Source organism: Salarias fasciatus, chromosome 6, assembly GCF_902148845.1.
Source record: "Salarias fasciatus chromosome 6, fSalaFa1.1, whole genome shotgun sequence".
NCBI lineage: Eukaryota > Metazoa > Chordata > Actinopteri > Blenniiformes > Blenniidae > Salarias > Salarias fasciatus.
The window spans coordinates 5394181-5416766 of record NC_043750.1 but is presented as its reverse complement, the minus strand read 5'-3'; the positions used below and the strand labels follow the sequence as shown (position 1 = coordinate 5416766).

General features: G+C 42.5%; 1 protein-coding gene across 2 annotated transcripts; it reads left to right on the top strand.

Annotated features, from left to right (window-relative positions):
* The first annotated feature begins 1050 nt into the window (after window positions 1-1050).
* On the top strand, window positions 1051-21353 carry LOC115390356 (kallikrein-6-like). Of its 2 annotated transcripts, XM_030094198.1 has the most exons (7): window positions 1051-1099; window positions 1206-1392; window positions 7473-7575; window positions 20315-20397; window positions 20491-20552; window positions 20666-20835; window positions 20915-21353. In XM_030094198.1, the coding sequence occupies exons 1-7, from the start codon at window positions 1051-1053 to the stop codon at window positions 21089-21091; spliced, it is 831 nt and encodes a 276-aa protein (XP_029950058.1). In that variant the 3' UTR covers window positions 21092-21353. The 2 variants fall into 2 exon arrangements, with proteins under 2 accessions (XP_029950058.1, XP_029950059.1); XM_030094199.1 differs by lacking the exons at window positions 20315-20397; window positions 20491-20552; window positions 20666-20835; window positions 20915-21353 and adding exons at window positions 7746-7804; window positions 7928-8073; window positions 8153-8485 and having other exon boundaries at window positions 7473-7652.
* The last annotated feature ends 1233 nt before the right edge of the window (window positions 21354-22586 follow it).

Here is a 22586-nt window from a genome sequence, read left to right as displayed (position 1 = left end):
TCAGAACAGAGACAGATGGAAACGCTGCGCCATCGCGGTAGTGCAATTATGCTACACTCCTAAAGGATTATCAATGGATACTCTAACATTTAATCCAAAGAAAACACAGAAAAATTAGCATTGACTAGCAAAATCCTGCCTACAGCACCTTTAAGTCCGCTTTCATGCTGGGGGCTGAAGTGTTCTGATTGGACAGGGAGTGGATATGATGTACTTACATCTACTGGGGGTAAACAGATCCTGGTGTGGGTGCTTTTTCTCTTTCTTTCCCAATTAACTTTGATGCTACAGACCATATGACAAGGCCAGAACATGACAACAAAGACAGGGTGATGGTAAAAATGTGCTAAATGTAGAACAAGTTCTCAAGGTTTGTGATGAACAGGCAATGAATTGAACTCAACATTAATTACAAGATTTTTCCATGAAAAAGTGAAATATGGTAATATGTTACTGTGCAGTAACCTGGAACTTCCACACCTGTTACACCTATGACTGTGAATTAACAGAAAACATCTTGAACTCATTATTTTGTGTCCCTGATGTGCAGACTGCCACGACGACTTCTGCTGGATGTACTTTATACTACTGTCTACTACGACAGTTATTACTGACACTATGATGATATTTCTTCACTATTCATTATGCTTTAGTGACATTTCTTCACTATTACTTATACTTTATTGATACTTTTTATCTATCACTGTTATTATTACAAAAATATATCATCGTCTTTTAGACACACTGAAACACACAATGCTCTATTGTTATTTGAATGTACTAGAACTGGCTTCAAGTGCAATTTTGTAGTAAAAGTATATCTTGTCTTGAACAGTATGAATTTCATAGTTGATGTTCTGCTCTAACTTGTTCATGAGAACCTTTGCAGTCACAGCTACTGTGGTTGTGAAATAAGAAGAAATGATTACAACAGGACCATTAGGTCAGTAATTCCTTAAAAGGAGATATGTTAGTGTCTCAGGGGCCAATCAGGCTGTGAGGACATGCTATAAAAGCAGAGCGTGCGGGAAGTCTGTTGTCAAGAAGCAAATGAGAACGATGGCTCTTCTCAAACTTCTTCTTCTCATGCTGTGGCTTGGTGAGTCGACACTCCATTTCTATTTGAGTCCTACTGGAGTTCATTTCCTGAATTATTGTTTTCTACCATGAAAACAAACATTGTCATGTAAAATCTGATGCTGCAGGTCTCGCTACGAGCTCGGAGCTGCATCGTCAGAGGAGAGTCATTGGAGGTGCGACGTGTGGAACAACCGAGCGTCTGTACCATGTGAAACTGGAGGCGACAGGTGGAGGGAGTACAGGTCGCTGCGGAGGCTCTCTGATCAGTCCCCAGTGGATTCTCACTGCAGCTCACTGCTGGAAACCCGGGAGGTGAGAAAGTCCCAGTCTTTAATGTCAGTGCCATTGATTGTTTCTGGCATTAGATTGACTCCGTATCCACAGCACCCATGATGCATTAAAAGCCTGAAATAAATATTTCCCCTCCTATTCAAATTAGGGCTGTCACGATATCAAATTTTCTCTTCACGATTATCATGGGCAAAAAATATCACGATAACGATATTATCACGATATCAGCAAAAATTTAATGGTTCAAACATTCAGATTCATCTTTAATTTTATTTTTGTTTGTTTTTCTCTCTTTTCCCAGATGAATTACATTCAGAATACCTGTCAAATGAGGTGTTGAAACAATATGAGAACAGTAACTGTACAACTGCATACCGAAAGTGTAGTTACACTCAACTAATTAAAATCTGATGAACTGATTAACAGAGGATCCACAGCAGAGGGGTAATTTACGTAGGGTAGGTGGGTTATGAAAACCCAGGGGCCCTGTTGGGGTGAAATCCTGTACCACCACCACACTGCCGAGGGTTTTTTTTTGTTTGTTTAAATCGGAGGCGGAATGAGCAGCGGCTGCTTCTCTCCAGCCAGAGGCGCCGCTACTGGCTAGGGCCCCGAGCTGAAGGGGGCCCCGAGGAACGGCTGACATCAGTCAATTTTGATGACAAATTTAAGGCGCTACACTAGACGCTGCAACGACAACGTGTCGAAAATCCCCCACATGGGGCCCTTTTCCGAGTGCTCACCGGTTAGTTGCTAGAAGGGGGCCGGCGGAGAAGACGGCGGATATCAGCGACACAACTTGAAACCGCCCGGACACATTACAATGACACGTCTGGAACCTACCTAATGGGGCCCCACTACTACCCGGCTTGCATCAACGTGCAGTCAGTGTTGCTAAACACACTTTTTTCGGGTGAGGATAGAGCGTCTCGCTGTCGTTGTCGGCCACCGCTGGCATGTTTAGTTCACTCGTGACGCTCGCTAACTGGGAGCCACGCTAGCTAGGAGCCGTGCCGCTACCGCTGCTCTGCTGTGTTTACATGGGAGGGGAGGGGGAGAGGTGGGGGTGCTGCAGGAGGGAGACGAAGCAGGGCAGAAGAACAGGAGCGGATTTTGAAAATACACTTCAACACGTTTCAAGCGGGACTAGATCCTCTTTACAATATTATCATGTGCGCATTTTGAACACGATATTGAAATTTCATTTTTTAATACCACGATTATCATCAATACCGGTTTACCGCGACAGCCCTAATTCAAATCATTCCTGCTCCTGTCTGCAAGTTGGACGTTGATATTAGCTGCTTTACTATTAGTTAATTAGTTTTCATCTCAGTTGCTTTCAGTGGCGGACCGTGCATTTCACACTAATGGTGCGTTCACACCGGACGCGTTGCAAGCGTCACGGGCGTCACTGACGCCTCAAAGTTGATGCGTGTAACGTGTGGAATTCGATGCGTGTTCAAATTACACACGACGCTTGCAATGTGGGCGATGCACGGCAGCTCATTGGCGGGAGTGGTAGGAGCTTCTGTGTCCTGTCTTCATGTTGACAATAGTAGATCCCATCAAGACACTGGCTTGGCTTTATTTAATAAAGAAAGCCAGAAAACGGCATCGTCAGGCGTCTGTGCGACGTCTTTGGGTTCATCCCATCCTGCAGCGACGTTCGCTATTTAGCGAATTTCATCATTTGCTCCAGGAGCTGCGTGAGAATGAGGTTCTCTTTCAGCGGTACCCGGTTTGACGACCTTCTGGCCTGCATCAGCGCTCTAGAGATGCCCGGATTGCGGTTGCACCCGCGGAGTGAAAAATTAAGATTTTAATTACATTTTAATTACATTCGGGCAGGTTGCGGTTGAAGCACTAAAAAAAAAGCAACATTCATACACCTAAACCTTACTCTGCAGATGCCGGGCGGGTTTGGTTTTGAAAATTGATTAAAAAAAAAATCGTTCATATGGATGGATAGCGGGCGGATGGAGATTTTAAGAAGCGATTGTGGATGGAAAAATGAGCCATCCGCGCATCTCTACAGCGCTCAGAGTGCTCGTCTGTGATTGGATTACGCTTAGCGTTGACGCTTCCAAAGTTCAGTTTTCCCAGCTTCAGCTGTTGACGCCTGCAAAGCGCGACGCTTGTGACGCGCGTCGCCAACGCTCGAAAAGCGACGCGCGTTAGGTCCGTTGAAGCTTGTCCACCATAGACTTTGAATGTAAAAGTAGAGGTATATGAAATCCGTTTTATTTTTTCCCCAATTCCGTTTTATTTTTTCCCAAATTCCGTTTTTTCCGTTTTAATATTTCTGAATGTGGTATTTTGTTTTTTATGCTCATTTTTACCATAAAAAAAGGTGTCTGGTAAGTGGAAATTAATAAATGTCCACAATTTAATAGGATATAGCAGTCCATTTAATGTTTAAAGTCCTGCAACAAAGAAATACTTTTCAATTAGTCGCATGCGTCTTTGCGAGTCCAGTCCACAGTACGTTGACAGTATTTACAAAAAAGCTTTTCCCCTGAGGCATAAAAGTCCGTGTACTGTTCTGCTCTGTATTTAGCGCTTAGCGTGGAGTTTCATAACTTTTTTGAATGTGTGAGAGGGGAGGGAGCAGCTCGCTTGGACATCGTGTTGTTGCGTCGCATCTCGTCGAGGCTGGAACGTGCGTTCACATTTGTTTTCAATTGTATTTTGACGCAAAATCGCGGAAAGCATTTGGCGTTGTGAACGCAGCTTTAGCATGTTAGCAGCGCTGTGGAAGTGACGTACACGTTGCAGCAGCTCGGGCGGTCCTCCCGGCATGTTTGCTTTGCACTATAAGGTTCCATTTTCTCCCGAAAACTGAATTTCAGACAAGATTAGGACGAATTCTGCAATATTCCGCGTTTTATTCCAATTCCGTTTTTATTGGTCATTTCCGCGATTCCGTCCGCGATTCCGTTAACACGGATTTCATACGGCTCTATAAAAGCAACGCCCGTGATGCTTGCAACACGTCCGGTGTGAACGCACCTTAAGGCCTTCAGAACAGATCCACCTGAACCTCTTCAGAATAGACCACATTGGAGTTCCGTGTGGGTAGGGTGAAAGGTTAAGGCACATAAACAATGGGGCAAGATGGCGTCGTATGATGAATTCTTATTGTGGAAGAGAGAACGTTTGGTGAAGTTTTTGAGACCGGGGTATCTCCACCTTGGAAAAAAAAAGCTGAAATTGTAGCTTTGGCAAACGGTGCCTCCTTTTTCAACATCGACAAGCTGCCGACCGCGAAAGAAGAGGAAAAGTCACGCCGATCGCTACAGAGCTCTGTTGTTGGATTCTGATTATTAGGGATGAGCCGAATACTCGTTTTAAACGAGTACTCGTTACGGATAATGCATTTTTTCCGAATCCGAGGACAGCCCGAGCATTGTCCGTCATATTTGTCCTCGTTCTGATGGGAGATCCTCATTGGTCCTTCATTCTGCTCCGTGCTCCACCGAGACAACAGGATCCTTGTGAGAGAAGCCAGTCGGAGCTGATAAATTAAAAATGCGGTATTTTATTTCTTTGTAGCTGCATTGTGCCTGAGGAAAACCTTAAAAGGTTGAAACGTCGGGTGATTGCGCACGCTCGGGTTTTCTTTTTTTTTTGGGGGGGGGGGGGGTGTTAGTTAAGTTTCGTTTTCCCTCGCGTTTTTTTCCCCTTATTTCTCTTCTTTTTCATAATAATTTGGACTTGCGCTCCACTGGGAGGCTGTGATCTGTGGGAGAGAGATGATAACTGGACCGAGGTCCACGTCCCGTTCATGTCCTGGCACTGCAGCGGCGGACATGACCAGGAAGCTCAGCAGGGGGGATGAGAGGTTTCCCTGGACGCCGGGGAGATTCCGGTGGGGATCATGGGGGGAGGCATTCATACATTCAAATATTCATGTTCTGACTCAATAAAAAAATACTTGTTCTGTAAATAGTTCCTTTACTATTGTGACCAAAAATATTCAAATTTTATTTCTGAGGCTTTTGTGTGAATAAATAATCATCTATATAACTTTAAAAATATTCATGTTCTGACTAAAATAAAAAAAAAAACAAAAATCTTTACATTGTATCATTGAGACTGTTCTGTAAATAGTTTTCAAATGAAGAATCAATATAGCAACTTCTGAGCAGTCCATATCAATTTCAGACTTAAAATAGTGTACCAATTTCTGCCCCAGTCTGTTTCCAGTTAAACCACGCCCACTTCCGGTTTAGACCACGCCCCCTCCAAGTACAGATATGGATACAGATAATTTGGATGGGTAAACAGATACAGATACAGATACAGACACAGATAGTGGTGTACTCGCTCATCCCTAGTGATTATGCCCCTAATTTTGATCAGAGGAGGGTGTGGATAGGTAGTAAATGACCATAAAACATTAAAGAAATAAAATATGTATAAAAATAGGTTGTGTTTGGTGTGGATTGCTTTGAGATCTGATGAAGAAGTGTGTGAGAAACATGCAATATGAAAGTTGGCTGTAAAATGTGAAGATCGATTTTCGGTTTGTTTTGCCCCTGACGGCAGGTGGTCGGCTCAGACAACATTCTGCCTGGTGTCATGTTAAAGTGTATCTTTTCTAGTTTCATACGATATCCAACATGTTGGGATAGAGCAGAAGTTGCGTTTTGTGTCAGGAGCTAAGATAAGACTTTCTTGATCCCACGATGGGGAAATTTCACTGTTACAGCAGCCCAAAGAACAAGTACCACAGTCGCAAATAAATATCAATAAATAGAAAAAACAAGAACACAAAGTACAAAAAAGTTTGCAGGCAAGCATTTCACACATTTTGCAGGCAACACCGTGCACATCCTTAGCACCAGAAACAGGAGGATGGGGCATGTGCCACTGCGGGTGAGAAAAGTGTGTCAAATTGGATTTTAAAATCATTAAAAAAACACTCGGTCGTCAAAGTGCAGTTGGAGTGTTCAGTTTGTGAGATTACAGCTTCTTGTTTGAGACACAATTGAAAGAAATCGTCCTCACAGCATTTTATTCACTTTTTACACATGTTGAAGTGGACCCAATACAGGATCCGTCGGGCCGAACGGGTTAAGATCATTAGAGAGAGACAGATATAGCAGTAACTCAAAAAGTATGACTTTAAAATCGTGCTATCGTGCACAAATTATTAAAAAAGTAAGATTATTCCATCTGTTATTTCGTCCTTTCTGTTGATGAGCTTCACCTAACCCTTTCTCCTCAGCTGCGCGGCGGGGGGCAGATACATCTCCCCCACACCTTGTTTCACCCCAGAGTGCTCTTGGCAGTCAATAGATCGCCACTTGTTTAGCACATAATCGGCATTACCACAACCTATAACGGCACACACCGACATAGTTTCGACAGAACAAGCTGGACAACAAGAGAGAGCACATGGTGGGAAGAGGTTGTTTATGAGCCATGACCCCTGAACCCAAAGTCAACAGCGGGTTTTTGCACATACGCAGTCAAACTCCAATGTGGTCTATTCAGGTCTTCAGGGCTTCTTCTTCTTCTTCTTTGGAATAATTGCAGGTGGCGACCAACAACTTAGGTGCATACCGCCACCTGCTGCTGGTGAATGTAAATCAGAAGGCCTGGATATGCTGTTGTTAGTGTACGCTAGCTAGAAGGCGCTGAGTCGCCAACTCGAAATCTGATTGGTTGAAGCAACTGTCTGTTTGACACTTCACTTGACTTTACTGCACCATCAGGAACAGACAGTGAAGGCCTCAGGCAGATTTCTTTGACCCTAGCAACAGACGATGCCTGAAATCTGATTGGTTAAATGATTTAATATGAAAAAAAACATGTCTGGAAGCAACACAACCACGGGAAAACTTTGAAAGAAACTGGAACATACCGTTTGGAATTATTTAATAAGTATTCATGGACAAAGTATAATTTACATCAGTCTGTAATTCAGATACTTTTTAGGCCAGCAGAGAAGGCCTTGCAGGCCCTGACATCCCACTACTGGTTGCTTTATTAGTTCATAATTTCTTTCTTTCAAGAACCACTGACCTCCACAGAGCATCTTCACCCTCCTAATAAAACTGATGCAGATTAAACAAAACCCTGTTTATTTTCAGGACCATGTCTGCAACCGTAGGAGTTCACCCGGGTCCAGGAGAGCAGCCGCAAGTCATTACTGAACATCACATCTTTCAGGACCAAAATCGGAGGAGTCATGACATCATGCTGCTGAAGCTGCCGAATCCATCCACGATTACACCTGTGGCTCTTCCTGACTGTCAAAATCAGCCCACCATGTGAGTCACAGTTTCACTCTAAAGAAGTCTGAGAGCTCTGGCTTCTTCTAAGAACCTTTTCTGTTCAAACTCATACCCTTTATTGTATTTCAGTGCCTCTGTTCGGGCAGCAGGATATGGTGCTGATCAGATGGGCCCAATCGATACGAGAAGTGAGACAAAGTTTAATTAATTATGTTTGGTTTGAGAAGAAAAAAAAAAACATCGATAATGGTATGTTTTTTATTTCAGAATATTTGTAGAAAAAAACATCATGTTTTTCCATTATTGTGTAGTACGTGGTAGGTCCAACACTCTTCAGTGTGCCAACTTTGACACTGTGGACTGCACAAGGCTCCGGAACATTATGGACTTCACTGACCCAGCCAAGCAGTATCAGCACTGGTTCTGCGTTCAAAGCCCGAGAAAGGATTTATGTCCCGTGAGTTCCCGTTCCCTTGAAACCTAAAGTCGCTCCACACTCTCCCAGCACAGTTAAATAAGCTGCAACTCTTTTTCAGGGAGACTCTGGTGGAGGTGTGGAGTACCAAGACAAGATTTATGGAGTCATTTCGTTCACTGGTGATGCTACGTTCGCCTGTACCGAAGCAGCTGGCATTATGGACGTTTGCAGATACATCACATGGATCAACAAAACCATCAAGCCCAAAAAATGTAAATTCAACTGTTTCACTGGATAGCTGCATATATTTGAAAATGCCATGCATCTGCTTCAACTTCACTCTTTCCTAATATCGATCTTCCAGAATATTGCTTGCTTATAAAGTCTCATCATTACAGCTGTTGTTCTCTCCCGTCTCTCAGTGCAGATGAAAATAAATGGAACTGCTTTGAAAAAAGAAAAACCGACTTTCATTATATTTTCAAGAATACCTTTTAATGACTGGAATAATCATCAATAATATGTAATGAAATCTACAAAAGAGTTGAGAAGCCAGTCAATCTACTTGTTGGTGTCTGATTTGTAAAGAGCTTTTTGATTTAGTTTTTTATTTTTATTTATTTACTTAAATGAGGACAATGCATATTCATCAACACATCAGCAAAAGATTCAATGTAAATATGCCGGAGTTAGCACAAAAGCTCATTTACATCCGTAGTTCTAAGGCAGGTAAGGACAGTTAGCAATGACTCACAACACAAGAGAAACAAAACACAGACATTACACTAATAACATCTAGTAGCAAAAGAAAAATGTCACAGAGTTCAAAAGGCCTCAAGAGTAAAGATGACCTAGTGTGAGCATGTTTGATTTGTTTTCAGCCAATGCTTCAGAGCTGTTTTAAAGGCTGAATAAGTGCCATAGTTCCTGACATGGGCTGGCAGTGTGTTCCAGGTTTGTCAGCCTCTGATCGACCAAGTAACGCAACAGTGTGACGTATCACAATTCTGAGACAATGATATTGTAATGTAACTAATTGCTTTCAAACAACTGTAACTAAACAACATGAAATATATCACATATTGGAAGTAACCAAGCATTGTCTGTTTACAAGCATTCATTACACAGTTTTGCTGTAGTTTTTCTTTGTTCCAGGCAGAAGATATCAGACCCCAAGTTTGTAATGAACCTTATCAGCCCCCGACATCATCTTCCTTCTCTCTCCAGTTGATCTTGTAATCATTTTTCAAAATGTTCCAAAGAAGTTTATCTCTCCGGACAGCTGTCATTCTTTGATACTTCTGCTGTAAGAGTGACTCAACAACTCTGTACTGAATGATTTTATCAAGAATTTATTCACATTAATTTGCAATGTGCAGTTTATACACCAAAGTAAAGATTCAAAAGTGTGTTTTCTGATGTCAATAATAGGGCTGAACGATATGGGCAAAATTTCATATCTCGATATCCATGCCAGATATCTCAATATCGATACGATATATTACAATGGATTCAGTGAAAGTTAAGCATTTTTCAGAAAAATAAAAACATACAGGGCATGAAATTCGTCAAAATTTTAACAGGCCCTCCAAATTTTTTCAGCATGTCCTCAGAAAATTTTAACAGGTCCTCACAAGTTTTAACAGGTCCTTAATTTTCAATTTTATAAAATGCTGATCAAAAACAGGATCCAACAATATTTTTTTAATTAAACTGTTGTATTTTGTTGTGCTTGTTCAGTTCTGGTTATATCTATTTGCTGCACTGTGTCTGGGATGGTAGATCTTCTTATGCTATATGGCCCACCCTAAGTTGCAAATTTATAAAATGATTTTTATTTATTTTGGTGCAGGTATGCATGTTGCTAATTGCTGATTGAAGCATCCCAGCTTTGACAAGTTCCTTTGGTGGTGGTGGCACATTAACCCTAGAATCCAAACCAGCACAAATCATATTTCATATAATGTAGCTGCACCAAATTGGAACAAAGTACTTTAGCTGAGATCCTGCTGATGGCTGTGAATGTTAGTGTCGATTCTGATTCTATTCAGTTCTTAATCTGACCAGGTGTTGTCTGTGTATGTATCAGACCCTAGAGGACCTCTCTCACTGATGTTCATTGATGTTCTGTTTTTGCGGCCATGCCTGCAGCTGTGACGGCCTCATTCAGGGGTGGAGAACTGTAGTATCGCAGTAAATCAATAACTGTTTTGGCAGATTTGCATATTTACAGTTACTACTGTTTACACCCATTGCTGTCATCGTGTTCTGAAGTATTTGTTGTTTGGAGTTCACAGCAGCGCCTGAACCAAGCAGTACCTCCTTCAGTCCAGCAGAGGGCGCATTGTGATTGTTAGATGCAGAGTGCAGCGTGAAGCACAGAGAAGAAGAACGCAAAAATAGAATCTGTGGCTGTGTTCGAAACCGCATACTGTCTACTACATCCTTACATACTCATACTATCCATCCTGCATCCTGCTTACTCAGTCCATCAAACAGTATGCGAAGCGTTTACACTACAGCATACTACATAATAGCCCACAATGCATTGCACTTCTTCCATGAGCAGAAATCGATCTGCTAAAGCTGATTTCACTTTAGCTCTAAACTCGTCAAATGTATAACTTCATCAAGATTTTTTTTTAAATTAGGCGACAAAGTGGTGGTTTAGAGCCCGAGTGTGTCATTTATTTGTCCGAATATCAGCCGTTTAGGATTTTGTTTGGACGAATTCGGTGAAATTCAAGCCAGCCGCAGTGAGCAACGCACTTCCGGTTATTTTCACCAAAATAAACCACCCCTTTCCCTTTCTCATGCAAAACAACCTCAGTGATAAATCTGTGCTTTTACTTTGAAAACAAGAAGCCACTCTTTCAGCAATATATCTCGCTTAACGTCGCCGTTTGGACCGGTGTCCCGTTAACGGACCACTTATTATGCCAATTATGATGCTTTACCGACGGAGAGTTTTTTCGGCTCTTCAACAAAGATTGGCTCGCCGTCTTCGGTACATCATGGTCGCTTTCAGCATGGACTTGTTCTCAGATGTAAGGTTTTTTTTTTTTTTTTTTTACTATTTTTAATCATTGTCAATCCAATCAGAAATCTCGTAATATGACATACCTACGAGCACAAACAATGGAGGGAAGATTAAATCTAGAACCATACTCAGCTTGCTAAATGTACATCATGAAGAAACAGTCATTGTGAACTGAATAAAGTTTATTCAAATGTCCGTCGCGTTGCATCTTGGGCAATTTCAGTATGAGTAGTGAACACACAATGTATACTCAACATTTCTGGCGAATGCAGTATGCATCCGGGAACTTCTCGCATACTCAAAATCGCATACTGCCAGTGTAAACACACTGCATACTCAATAAGTTAGTATGAGTAGTAGGTAAGTATGCGGTTTCGAACACAGCCCCAGAGTTAAAGCTCGTGTCCGGAGTTTTGAACGAGAGAGGTTTTTTTTTTAATCCAATGTCTCGAGGTTCCGCCCTCCCTCTGCTTTCATGAGCGACCAAGCCACGCCCCTTTAATTGTGCACGCGAGTTATCTGTCGGGTGAAAATGAGAGCCTCCGAGTCCTACAGCATCCTCCATGTTGAGCTGTTTATGGTGGATGTTCAGCAGACAGTGGATATATCCGAGGTAAGTGCGGCGGCTGCTGCGTAGCTAACTCTCCTCTGCTGGGCGAGCAGCCGTGCGCTCTGGCTGCTCCACACTTTGATTGACAGCATGACAAAGCGGAAGCTCGAACTCTATTGGCTGAAGCTGACCGGCGCTTTTTCGGATAACATGGGGGTCTATGAGACGAAGGCGGGGCTCATAAATAAATTTTATATTGCTTTATGCTAATATTATATTGTAGTATCGAACCAGACTGACACATAGAAGCTCTGTTAAAAAATGATACATACGTTGGAAACGAACGGAAACTCCGGACACGAGCTTTAAGAGGAGTGTTGGTTTTGATTGATTCATTAAAAGAGAAGCGACGCAATTTCATGATAAAAAAAAGCCAACAGGCGGTAAGGACCTACTGATATGGCACCTAAACCGGCGGAGATTCCATCTCAATCGGTCCCCGCCGCCATTTTTTATGGAATTTTGCGCCCTGATCATACAAAAGGATGTAAAAAAATGCAGTTTTTTTTATGAGAACTCACTGCCACTACCACCAAACTCATTTGTGCAGATTCTGCAACCGCCCTCTCTTCAGCTCTCATGTTGTTGTTTTGCTTACTTTCCGCCGCGTGTGGCACGTGAGTGTGCGTCTCCGTCTCCCTCCTGCCCCTCCCTCTGATGTTTCTCATTGGCTGCCATCAGCTGTCAACCAGTAAATGAGGTTTGTGGTTGGCTGGCCTGACCTGTGCACGGGCAAGCTTACATGCAGGGCAAGCAGGGGAAATCTTGATATCGGCGATTTTGAGAAACTAATGTCCTGAATGTTCATATCCCGATTTCGATATGATAACGATATATCGTTCAGCCCTAGTCAATAACATGTTCCACATGATCATGCCAACATTGTGTTGGGATTCAGAGCACAGCCTCCACTTTCACAAACTCTGTTCTTTAAGACTTCAAGCCCTCGAAGGACACGGCACGGCAGAACTGGAGCCATCATCAAAACCATCCTTCAGGTTTTACTGTTAGAATTTAGTAATTGGGAGTAATTTAATTATTAATCCAAATTCCATATTAACGCTAGGGTTGGCGATCTTGGAAAACTAGCATGTAGCACGAATGTAGCATCTCCCAAAGCTCCGCCTAGCTCCCACCCCATTGGAGGTCAAGGTCAAGGTCAAGGTCAAGGTTTATTTCTATAGCACATTAAAATACAGAAAACTCTGCCCAAAGTGCTGCACATGTTGATAACACCATAGAAAAAAAAAAAAAAAAAAGGAGGAGCTCCGTTGGGAGCGGAGACGCTCCGTGCGCAGTGCGCGCGGCGCTTCCGTGTACCAATGCATCCCTGGCGTAACCTGTCCTCAGCGCTTCGTTTCTTCGTTTTTCTTTATTTGCACTACGCCAAGTTATGGCGCACTCACCGGTAAGTAAAGCCCCAAACATTCGTCTCCGCCATTCTGCAACGACGCTCCGTCCTTCTACGCGCGCACTGAACCAGGGTCAGTGCACGCCATTGACATGTACGCGCAGGGGGCAGGTCGAACGGCGAAGGGATTTGATTGGTTTAAAAAAAGGTGTCCCCTCAAGACTATTGGTTGTTGTTTTTCCCGTTTTACTCCTGCTGTAGATAGCGGATATTTTCCAAACTACTTTAAGAACACGCCATGAATTGCTTCCCATCGGGTCATAAAGATCATTTTAACCAGTATTTAAAAAAATGTATCTCATTCAAATTGCCAACCCTATAGTTTAGTCTAGTTTATGAGATTGATTACAGTGAATCATCGATCATTTTCTACTTATGTAGATGGTGCCCCGAGGTTATCTGATGAAAATCAGATCCCTAATTTGGATTTATAATTATCTTTGATAGTCATTGATTATTACTGATCCATCTTGTCTGAAAATAAGAATCATCTTCAGCAGATGGCGAGTTCGGCATTGTGGAAGCCTGATGACGAGCCGTTGATTGAACATGATGAGCTGGAGCGAGGAGACGATGGACGGTGGATCCCTGAGAGCAGTGAGGCTGAACACTGTGCTGCTCGATCGCTGGAGAGAGAGCCCCGGGTCAGACTGAGATGCACTATGGAGGACCTGCTGAGAACGAAGACTTTCATGATGAAACTAACCAGGGAGAAAAACAGATATCTTCTCCAAGAACCAGAATGTAAAAGTCTAGGTTGAAAGGTGGGGTTGAAATTCAGCCCGGGAGCTTCGTTTGGAGACGCGTTCTATCGGGGGAGGGGGGGCTGCGCGCTCGTACTTCGATTCGAGGAGCGGGAGCAAATGGTGGTGCGGCCGCTTGTGGGCGCTTGTGGCCGCCGGCCCACAATAGACCCCACCGGCCCGGAACACACCGGCCATTCGGGAAACCTCCCGAACCTCCCGATGGCCACCCCGCCCCTGACTGAAGTTCAGAAACTACAAAGGAAGTACGACAGTTGGACAGCAGTTCTGAGACCTGGGACTCCGACACGGCATCACACATCCAACTAAACTGTTGGTAACACACACATTTAACAGTCTGGCTGAGGTACGGGACTTTATACAATTCTAGAAGTGGCAAAGAAGTAATCTAGAAAGTCACAGCAAATTGGCTGAATAAACTCCTTCAAATATCAGACTGATCCTGATTTTCCATCCAGGAATTCAGTAACACAGTAAACTATACTTCATGAATGAGTTCCATCCTACAAATATCTGAAGAAATTTGAATCTCAATGAAGTTGCTTGTTCTTGTTCCACAAGTAGAATTCAGACTGACGTGAAAATTTCAGCTTGGTAAATTTAACAGTGATTGGTGAGACGAAACATACTTTTAGTAAGTAAGTAGGTAAAATGTATTTATATAGCACTTTTCCCAGAGCAATCGTCACAAAGTGCTCCACAGATAAAATCAAAAACAACAAAAAGCAGTAAGAAATAATAAAGACGGGAAAAGTTACTGCCTAGACAGTGCTGAACAGAGGGTCTAGAAGCCTTCTTAAAGAGAAATGTTTTTTGGTGTTTTTTGAAGGCATCCACTGAGTCCAGGGAACGCAGATCTGGAGGAAGCTCGTTCCAGAGGCGAGGGGCAGTGGATATGAATAAGGGGTCACTCCTAGTTTTAAAGTGAGTCTTGGGAACTCTCAGCAAGTTCTGATCAGAGGACCTCAGGCTTCGGGCAGAGCTGTCGGGCTTGATTAAGTCTCTGATATACATGGCAGCCTGGCCACGTAGGAAGGTCAGCAGCAGGATTTTGAACTCAACACGGAATGCAACACGGAGAGTGGGGCGACTGGGGTGACAGTAGCTCAGTTGGTAGAACTGGAAGGTTGGCGGTTCGATCCCCGCTCCCGCAGGCATAAAACTGTTGTGTCCTTGGGCAAGACACTTCACCCACTTTGCCTAAGTATGAAAGTTGTGAGAGTGAATGGTTGGTGGTGGTCGGAGGGGCCGATGGCGCAGATTGGCAGCCTCGCTTCCGTCAGTCTGCCCCAGGGCAGCTGTGGCTACAGTAGTAGCTTACCACCACCCCGTATGGAGTGAATGAATAATGCAATGTGAAGCATCTTTGAGTGTCCAGAAAAAGTGCAATATAAAACTCAATGCATTATTATTATTATTGTAACACAGGTGTGATGTGGGACCTCCTGTTGGTTTTTTTTGTTTTGGACGTACTGAAGATGAGCTGTTGCAGTAGTCTAGCCACAAGGATATGAATGCATTAATGATCATTTCAAGCTCGTTCTTTGATACTATGTGAGCTTAGCGATGTTGTGCAGCTGGAACAAACAGTTTCTGACCAGCTGCCTCGAGTGGTGGTCCAGTGACATGGCGCTGTCAAAGATCGTCCCGAGGTTCCTCAGTCCGTTTTGGTTGAGAGGCTCAGATCACCAAGGTGCTGCTTCATAGTGGGGATGCCACTGTCCGGGGTGATGATGAGGGTCTCTGTTTTTCCTGAATTTAGTTGGAGGCATTTGTCACTTAACCACTGCTTGGTTAGTGACAAGCAGTCCATTAGTGAGCTCAGTTTGTGAGTTTCAGAAGGCTTGAATGAGCAGTACAGCTGGAGGTCGTCAGCAAATAGGTGGTAGGACAGATCACTGAACTGCTGGATTATCTAACCCAGGGGAAGCAAGTAAAGAAGGAACAGAAGGGGTCCCAGAACTGAGCCCTGAAGCACACCACACTGCAGGTTGGCTGGCTCAGACATAGTGTGGTTTGATGACACACTGAAGCTCCCGCCAGCCAGATACGTGGAGAACCACTGGAGCTCTGGACCTGACAGTCCAATCAGGTCCTGCAGCCTGTTTATGAGGATCTGGTGGTCAACTGTGTCGAAGGTAGCCAAAGGACATTGAAGAAATTAATAAAGAATTTAAACAATACTTTGACCAACTTCACAAATTCCAAATAACCCAACATTTACAGTGTGAACAGAAATTCCTTGACCATTTGGAGGTTGAGTATCTGAACAATCCATGGATGAGTTGGATGAATGTTGGTGAATGGATGAAAATTCATCTGGAGGACAAATGAGCCTCTTATGCTGAAAAAGGAAATGATGACAGACGTTTATGGGGAAGACTGGAGAAATGTTTTGCAAGCATTCGTCATACTATAAGTAGTTTAGTTCCAGCCAGATGATATCAGACCCTGAACCTGTAATGAACCTTATCCGCCCCACGAGTCATCTTCCTTCTTCTGTCTCTCGTTGAGTAAATATTTTGTAATCATTTTTCAAAGCCTTTCAAGGAGGTTTATCTCTCCAAACAGCTGTCTTTCTTTGATACTTCTGCTTTAGGAATTACTCAACAATTCTGTTATTCCCAGGTGAAAAAAACTTACTAAGTGTACCAACATTTTGAATACTTTTGTTAACTTGAAGAGTGCTATTTTGGAACAACTAATTTTGTACTGAATATATTTACATTTTAATTAAGTTGTAATGAATCTAAACTTACATTGTATTTGGTGTACTTTTCTATGCTAAAGCGGAACAACTTCATATGCTGATATGTACTACCATGTGATTAGTCAGTAAGTAAATAAGTTATATTTATTTATTTAGCAGCTTCACAGATCATCCGTCACAAAGTGCTTCACAGTAAAAAATCCCAAAGAGATCAAAGACATTGCACAGTACATAAAAACAAGGAGATAAGAAATAATATAGACAGTACATGTTATATGTTACAGCCAAGATAGCGCTGACTGGAGGTCTGGAATGCCTTCTGAAACAGATATGTTTTTAAGAGTTTCTTGAAACTGAAAGTGTACTTTGTTTGGATTCTATGTATATTAAGAATTACTTGTTAGCATATGAAAAATATTCAAGATTTATTTTTTTGATATACTCTCACTGTGAAATAGTAAGCTTAATTGTACTTCTGGCTTATTCCAATTACTAAAAAAGCATACTTTATTGTTACTTTGCTGTCCTAACTTTCTAGTGTGCATGCGCATGTGCGCACACACACACACACACACACACACACACACACACACACACACACACACACACACACGTTTGTATTTCTATCCTTGTGGGGACCTTCCATTGACTCCCATTCATGTCTAACTCGTAACCCTGACCCTAATCCTAACCCTAACCCACACCAAAACAATGTGTAGCCCTAAAGAAATGTTTTTGCACTTTTACCTTTTTCAGTAACAACAACATGGTCAAGAAAACACTGTTTCCCCCATGGGGACCCAAAAAATGTCCCCACGAGGCACATCGTGCCAGGTTTTCCTATCCTTGTGGGGACAATTGGTCCCCACAAACATAGAAACACACACACACACACACACACACACACACACACACACACACACACACACACACACACACACACACACACATCCCTTCTAAATGATGGAACAAATGAGAACCATGGAAGGTTCTAGATTTATTTATTAACAAATACTGACATAACATCCTGAGGAGCTTTAAAATAGCGTCAGACTAGATTCATGGGACCCTCTCCTCCCATCTGACTGGATCAACCACTTCTAAACAACACTGATCGTCCACTTCTGAACATCTTGATGGACCAAACGATGGAGGCTCCTCTCTCTTCACTGCAGGGCAGAGACACCCAGATGATCTCTGATCAGTCGTCTCTCTGCACGTGACAAGTACAAAGCTATTAGGAATTTCATGCTGATGGTGGAAGTAAAGGTGGATGATGATTGTTATTTTATTGAATCAATGTTTTTTTAAAATTGATCTCCCAGAACCAAATAGTGATAATTGGACTGATAACTTTTCAAAACACTCACTAAAATAAACACAGGTTCAAAACTTTGCAATTTTTGTCCTCTATTCAGATGGTAAGACCTCAATTCAATATGTTGAACCAAATTTAAACTGTGAGCTTCAAAATTTGCTCAGAATTTCAGCCGTTTTTGGAGTTTAATAATGGGTGTGTGTGTATTAGAGAGGGCTGGAGTGAGAGAAAAGAATTTAGAGCGAAACTACCAATTTAAACCAAGCAAATGTTTCCCCACAGCCATATTTCTGGCTCAATTTAGAAAAAAAAAAACATATTAAAACATAGCTATAGACCTTGTGATTCCCACAATGTTTTCATTTCCCCTCCATCTCAAACGGTTCTCTCTCCAGATGCATCTGTGTGAGAAGAGTGCAGCATTTTCTGTCATCTGCTCTAATGCAATTTGGAAAGACATTTTCTCACTCATATCCAGAAGTTCACATATTTTTACAAACTGATTCCCAGAGGTGGGACCAAGTCACTGATTTTCAAGTCACGAGTATGTCTCAAGCCTCAAGCCTTTGCCCTCAAGTCCCGAGTCAAGTCGCAGGTCCGACACTTCCAGTTTCGAGTCCTTTCAAGTCATTCAAAGGGGAAACAGTGAACTGCACTGCAGCATAGAGCACAATGTGTGTCACTGGCCACGGCTTCATGGCGTTTTTAATTTGGAATTAGTTAATTCCAAATGTATTAGCTTGGTGTTTACATGGGAAAAAACAGGATTAAATCCACTTTCATGCTGCAGACTGAAGCGTTCTGATTGGACATGGATGTAACGTTCTTACATCTACCGGAAGTAAACAGATCCTGGTGCCGGAGCTTTTTCTCTGTCTTTCTCAATTAACTTTGATGCTACAGCTTTAAAAATGTGTGGTTGCAGGTTGAACACTGTACTAAAGTTATATTACACGGCAATCACATGCCTTGCACATCATTTCATAGAGACCATATTACAAGGTCAGAACATGACAACAAAGACAGGGTGATAAATGTGCTAAATGTAGAACAAGTTCTCAGGGTTTGTGATGAACAGGCAATGAATTGAACTTAACACTAATTATAAGATTTTTACATGCAAAAGTGAAAATGATAACATGTTTCTGTGCAGTAACCTGGAACTTCCACACCTGTTACACTTATGACTGTGAATTAACAGAAAACATCTTGAGCTCATTATTTAGTGTCCCTGATGTGCAGGCCGCCACGACGACTTCTGCTGGATGTACTTTATACTGCTGTCTACTACGACAGCTGTTACTGACGCTATGGTATTTCTTCACTTTTACTGATTCTTTACTGATACTTTTTATCTATCACTGTTATTATTACAAAAACATATCATCTCTGAGACACATTGAAACACACAATGTTCTATTGCTAACGTAGAGGAAGAACTGGCTTCCATGCGCAATTTTGTAGTAAAAATATATCTTGTGTGTGACCAGTATGTATTTCAGATTTGATGTTCTACTCTAACCTGTTCATGAGAACCTTTGCAGTCAGTGTTCTGATACTGTAGTTGTGAAATAATAAGAAAAAGTGATTACAACAGGACCATTAGTTAGTAATTCCTTAAAAGGAGACATGTTCGTGTCTCGGGGGCCAATCAGGCTGTGAGGACATGCTATAAAAGCAGAGCGTGCGGGACGTCTGTTATCAAGAAGCAAATGAGAACGATGGCTCTTCTCAAACTTCTTCTTCTCATGCTGTGGCTTGGTGAGTCCATACTCCATTTCCATTTGAGTCCTACTGGAGTTCATTTTCCCTGTTGTAAATTATTGTTTTCTTCCATGAAAACAAACAATGTGATGTAAAATCTGATGCTGCAGGTCTCGCTACGAGCTCGGAGCTGCATCGTCAGAAGAGAATCATTGGAGGTAGGACCTGTAAACCAACTGAGCGTCACTACCATGTGAAACTGGAGATGACACGTGGTGCAGATAGAGATTTCTGCGGAGGCTCTCTGATCAGTCCCCAGTGGATTCTCACTGCAGCTCACTGCTGGAAACCCGGATGGTGAGAATGTCCCAGTCTTTAATGTCAGTGCCATTGATTGTTTGTAACGTTAGATTGACTCCATATCCACAGCACCTGTGATGCATTAAAATCCTGAAATGAATATTTCCCCTCCTATTCAAACCATTCCTGCTCCTGTCTGCAAGTTGGACGTTGATCTCAGCTGCTTTATTATTAGTTCATCATTTATTTCTTTCAAGAACCACTGACCTCCACAGAGCATCTTCACCCTCCTAATAAAACTGATGCAGATTAAATAAAACCCTGTTTATTTTCAGGACCATGTCTGCAACTGTAGGAGTTCATCCAGGTCCAGGAGAGCAGCCTCAAGTCATCACTGAACGACAGACCTTTCAGGACCATGACATCATGCTGCTGAAGCTGCCTAATCGGTTGCCGGATCGGTCTGCACTTGTAGCCCTTCCTGACTGTCGAACTCCGCCCACCTTGTGAGTCACAGTTTTACTCTAAAAAAGTCTGAGAGCTCTGGTTTCTGCTAAGAACCTTTTCTGTTCAAACTCATACTCTTTATTGTATTTCAGAGGAGATTGCGTTCGGGCGGCAGGATATGCTTCTGATCGGATGGGCCCAAACAATAGAAGAAGTGAGACAAAGTTTTATTCATTACATTTGATTTCAGAAGAAAAAAAATAATGGTATTTTATTTTATATCACATTTGTTGGAAAAAAACATCATGTTTTTCCATTATTGTTTAGTACCTGGTGAGTCCAGGACTCTTCAATGTGCCAACTTTGACATTGTGGACTGCACAAATCTCCGGAACATTATGAACATCGATGCCCAGGACCCTCTGAACATCTTTGCACAAGCCACACGGTATCAGCACTGGTTCTGCATTCAAAGCCCTGGAAAGGACATATGTCTAGTGAGTTCCCGTTCCCTCGAAGCCTGAAGTCACTCCACACTCTCCCAGCATAGTTAAATAACCTGCAATTCTTTCTCAGGGAGACTCTGGTGGAGGTGTGGAGTACGACCACAAGATTTATGGAGTCATTTCTTTCACCGGTAGTCTTAGGCTCGCCTGTACCCAAGCAGCTGGCATTATGGACGTTTGCAGATACATCGATTGGATCAAGGAAACCATCAAGGAGCCCAGATGTAAATTAAACTGTATTGGATAACTGCATATATTTGGAAATGCTGTGCATCTGCTCCAACTTCATTCTTTCCTAATATCGAACTTCCAAAATATTGCTTGCCTATAAAGTCTCATCATTCGAGATGTTGTTCTCTCACGTCTCTCAGTGCAGATGAAAATAAATGGAACTGCTTTGACAAAAGAAAAACTGTACACTGACTTTCATTACATTTTCAAGAATACCTTTTAATGACTGGAATAATCATCAATAACATGTAATGAAATCTACAAAAGAGTTGAGCAGCCACCCAGTCTCGTTGTTGGTGTCTGATTTGTAAAGAGCTTCTTCTTCTTCTTCCTGTTCTTCTTCTTTTTCTTCTTTGATCCATTTTGAGACATATTGAAGGACTCCCACATTTTGTCAGACATGAAATAAATCATGAAATTATGGAAGGAAATTGAACAAAGTCATGGTCTTGGTTCAGGAATAATATTTTAAATGAATCTAAAATCGGCTCACTAACCATCGGTTTGTTGATATGTAGCAGATCCATCAAGTTTCAGATGTTGACTCTCAAATATGCATTTAATTTTTTATTTAATCTTGAATTCCTGTCTGACTAGAGAATTAGTTTTTATCTCCAATATTCCTGGAGGTACCACTTACAGAAAATTTGGGTAGCGATACAAAAACCGCAATCTCTTAAAGGACCTATATCATGCAAAATCTACTTTAAGGTTTTAAGCATGCCACAAAGTTGATTTCCCTTTTAAACCACCCCCAAAATGTTATTTGCCTTCATCCATGCATGTCTGAGGAATCTTTTTCAGTCTGCTGCTCTTTACAGCAGCCCCTCCTTTCGGGTAGAAGACAGCTCGTTTGAAACTCACCACTCTTCTCCGACGTCATGCGTTAGCTTCTCTAAGGGTTAGCTTTAGCTCTTTAGCTCTTTAGCTTCTCTAACACGCAAAGACACGCGAAAACCTCTTTTCCTGTTAGAAACTCACCAAGCGCAGACCCTTCAGACTCTTGTTCTTGCTTGATTGTGGCTTTCAGACGATGGTTAAAGTTTATCTCCACACCATCCCCGCGCAGACAACACGCGAACTGTCCTCTGACCAGCACCCAGCACGCAGCTGATTTGCATTTTCCACTGAGGAGACCCCCCCCCCCCCCCCCCCCCCCCCCCCCCCCCCTCCCGCAGGCCCTTGTCAATCAGTGTTGCCGCTTTTTATATCTCCAATTACGGAAGCTCCGATTGGTTGAAGTATGCTGTCAGTCAAAGTCCACAGGGGGAGAGGTGGGATTTTCAGTGAAAGGCTACGTTCACACTGCAGGCTGAAGTGACCCAAATCCGATTTTTTTGCCCCGATGCGACCTGTATCGGGTCTTTTCATGACAGTCTGAACGACACAGATCCGATTTTTCAAATGCGACCCAGGCCACTTGGATATGTGGTCCTAAATCTGATACGTATCTGATCCTCTGCCATGCGACTTCAATCTGAACGGCCAGGTCGCATTTATCCGACCTGCAC

Bases quoted from the DNA above. Each gene is read 5' to 3' on its own strand.
- LOC115390356 (XM_030094198.1), top strand. From the start codon at position 1,051: ATGAGAACGATGGCTCTTCTCAAACTTCTTCTTCTCATGCTGTGGCTT. The intron at 1,393-7,472 runs GTGAGAAAGTCC...GTTTATTTTCAG, and splicing joins CACTGCTGGAAACCCGGGAG to GACCATGTCTGCAACCGTAG. The intron at 7,576-20,314 runs ATCATGCTGCTG...CAGGACCATGAC, and splicing joins AAAATCGGAGGAGTCATGAC to ATCATGCTGCTGAAGCTGCC.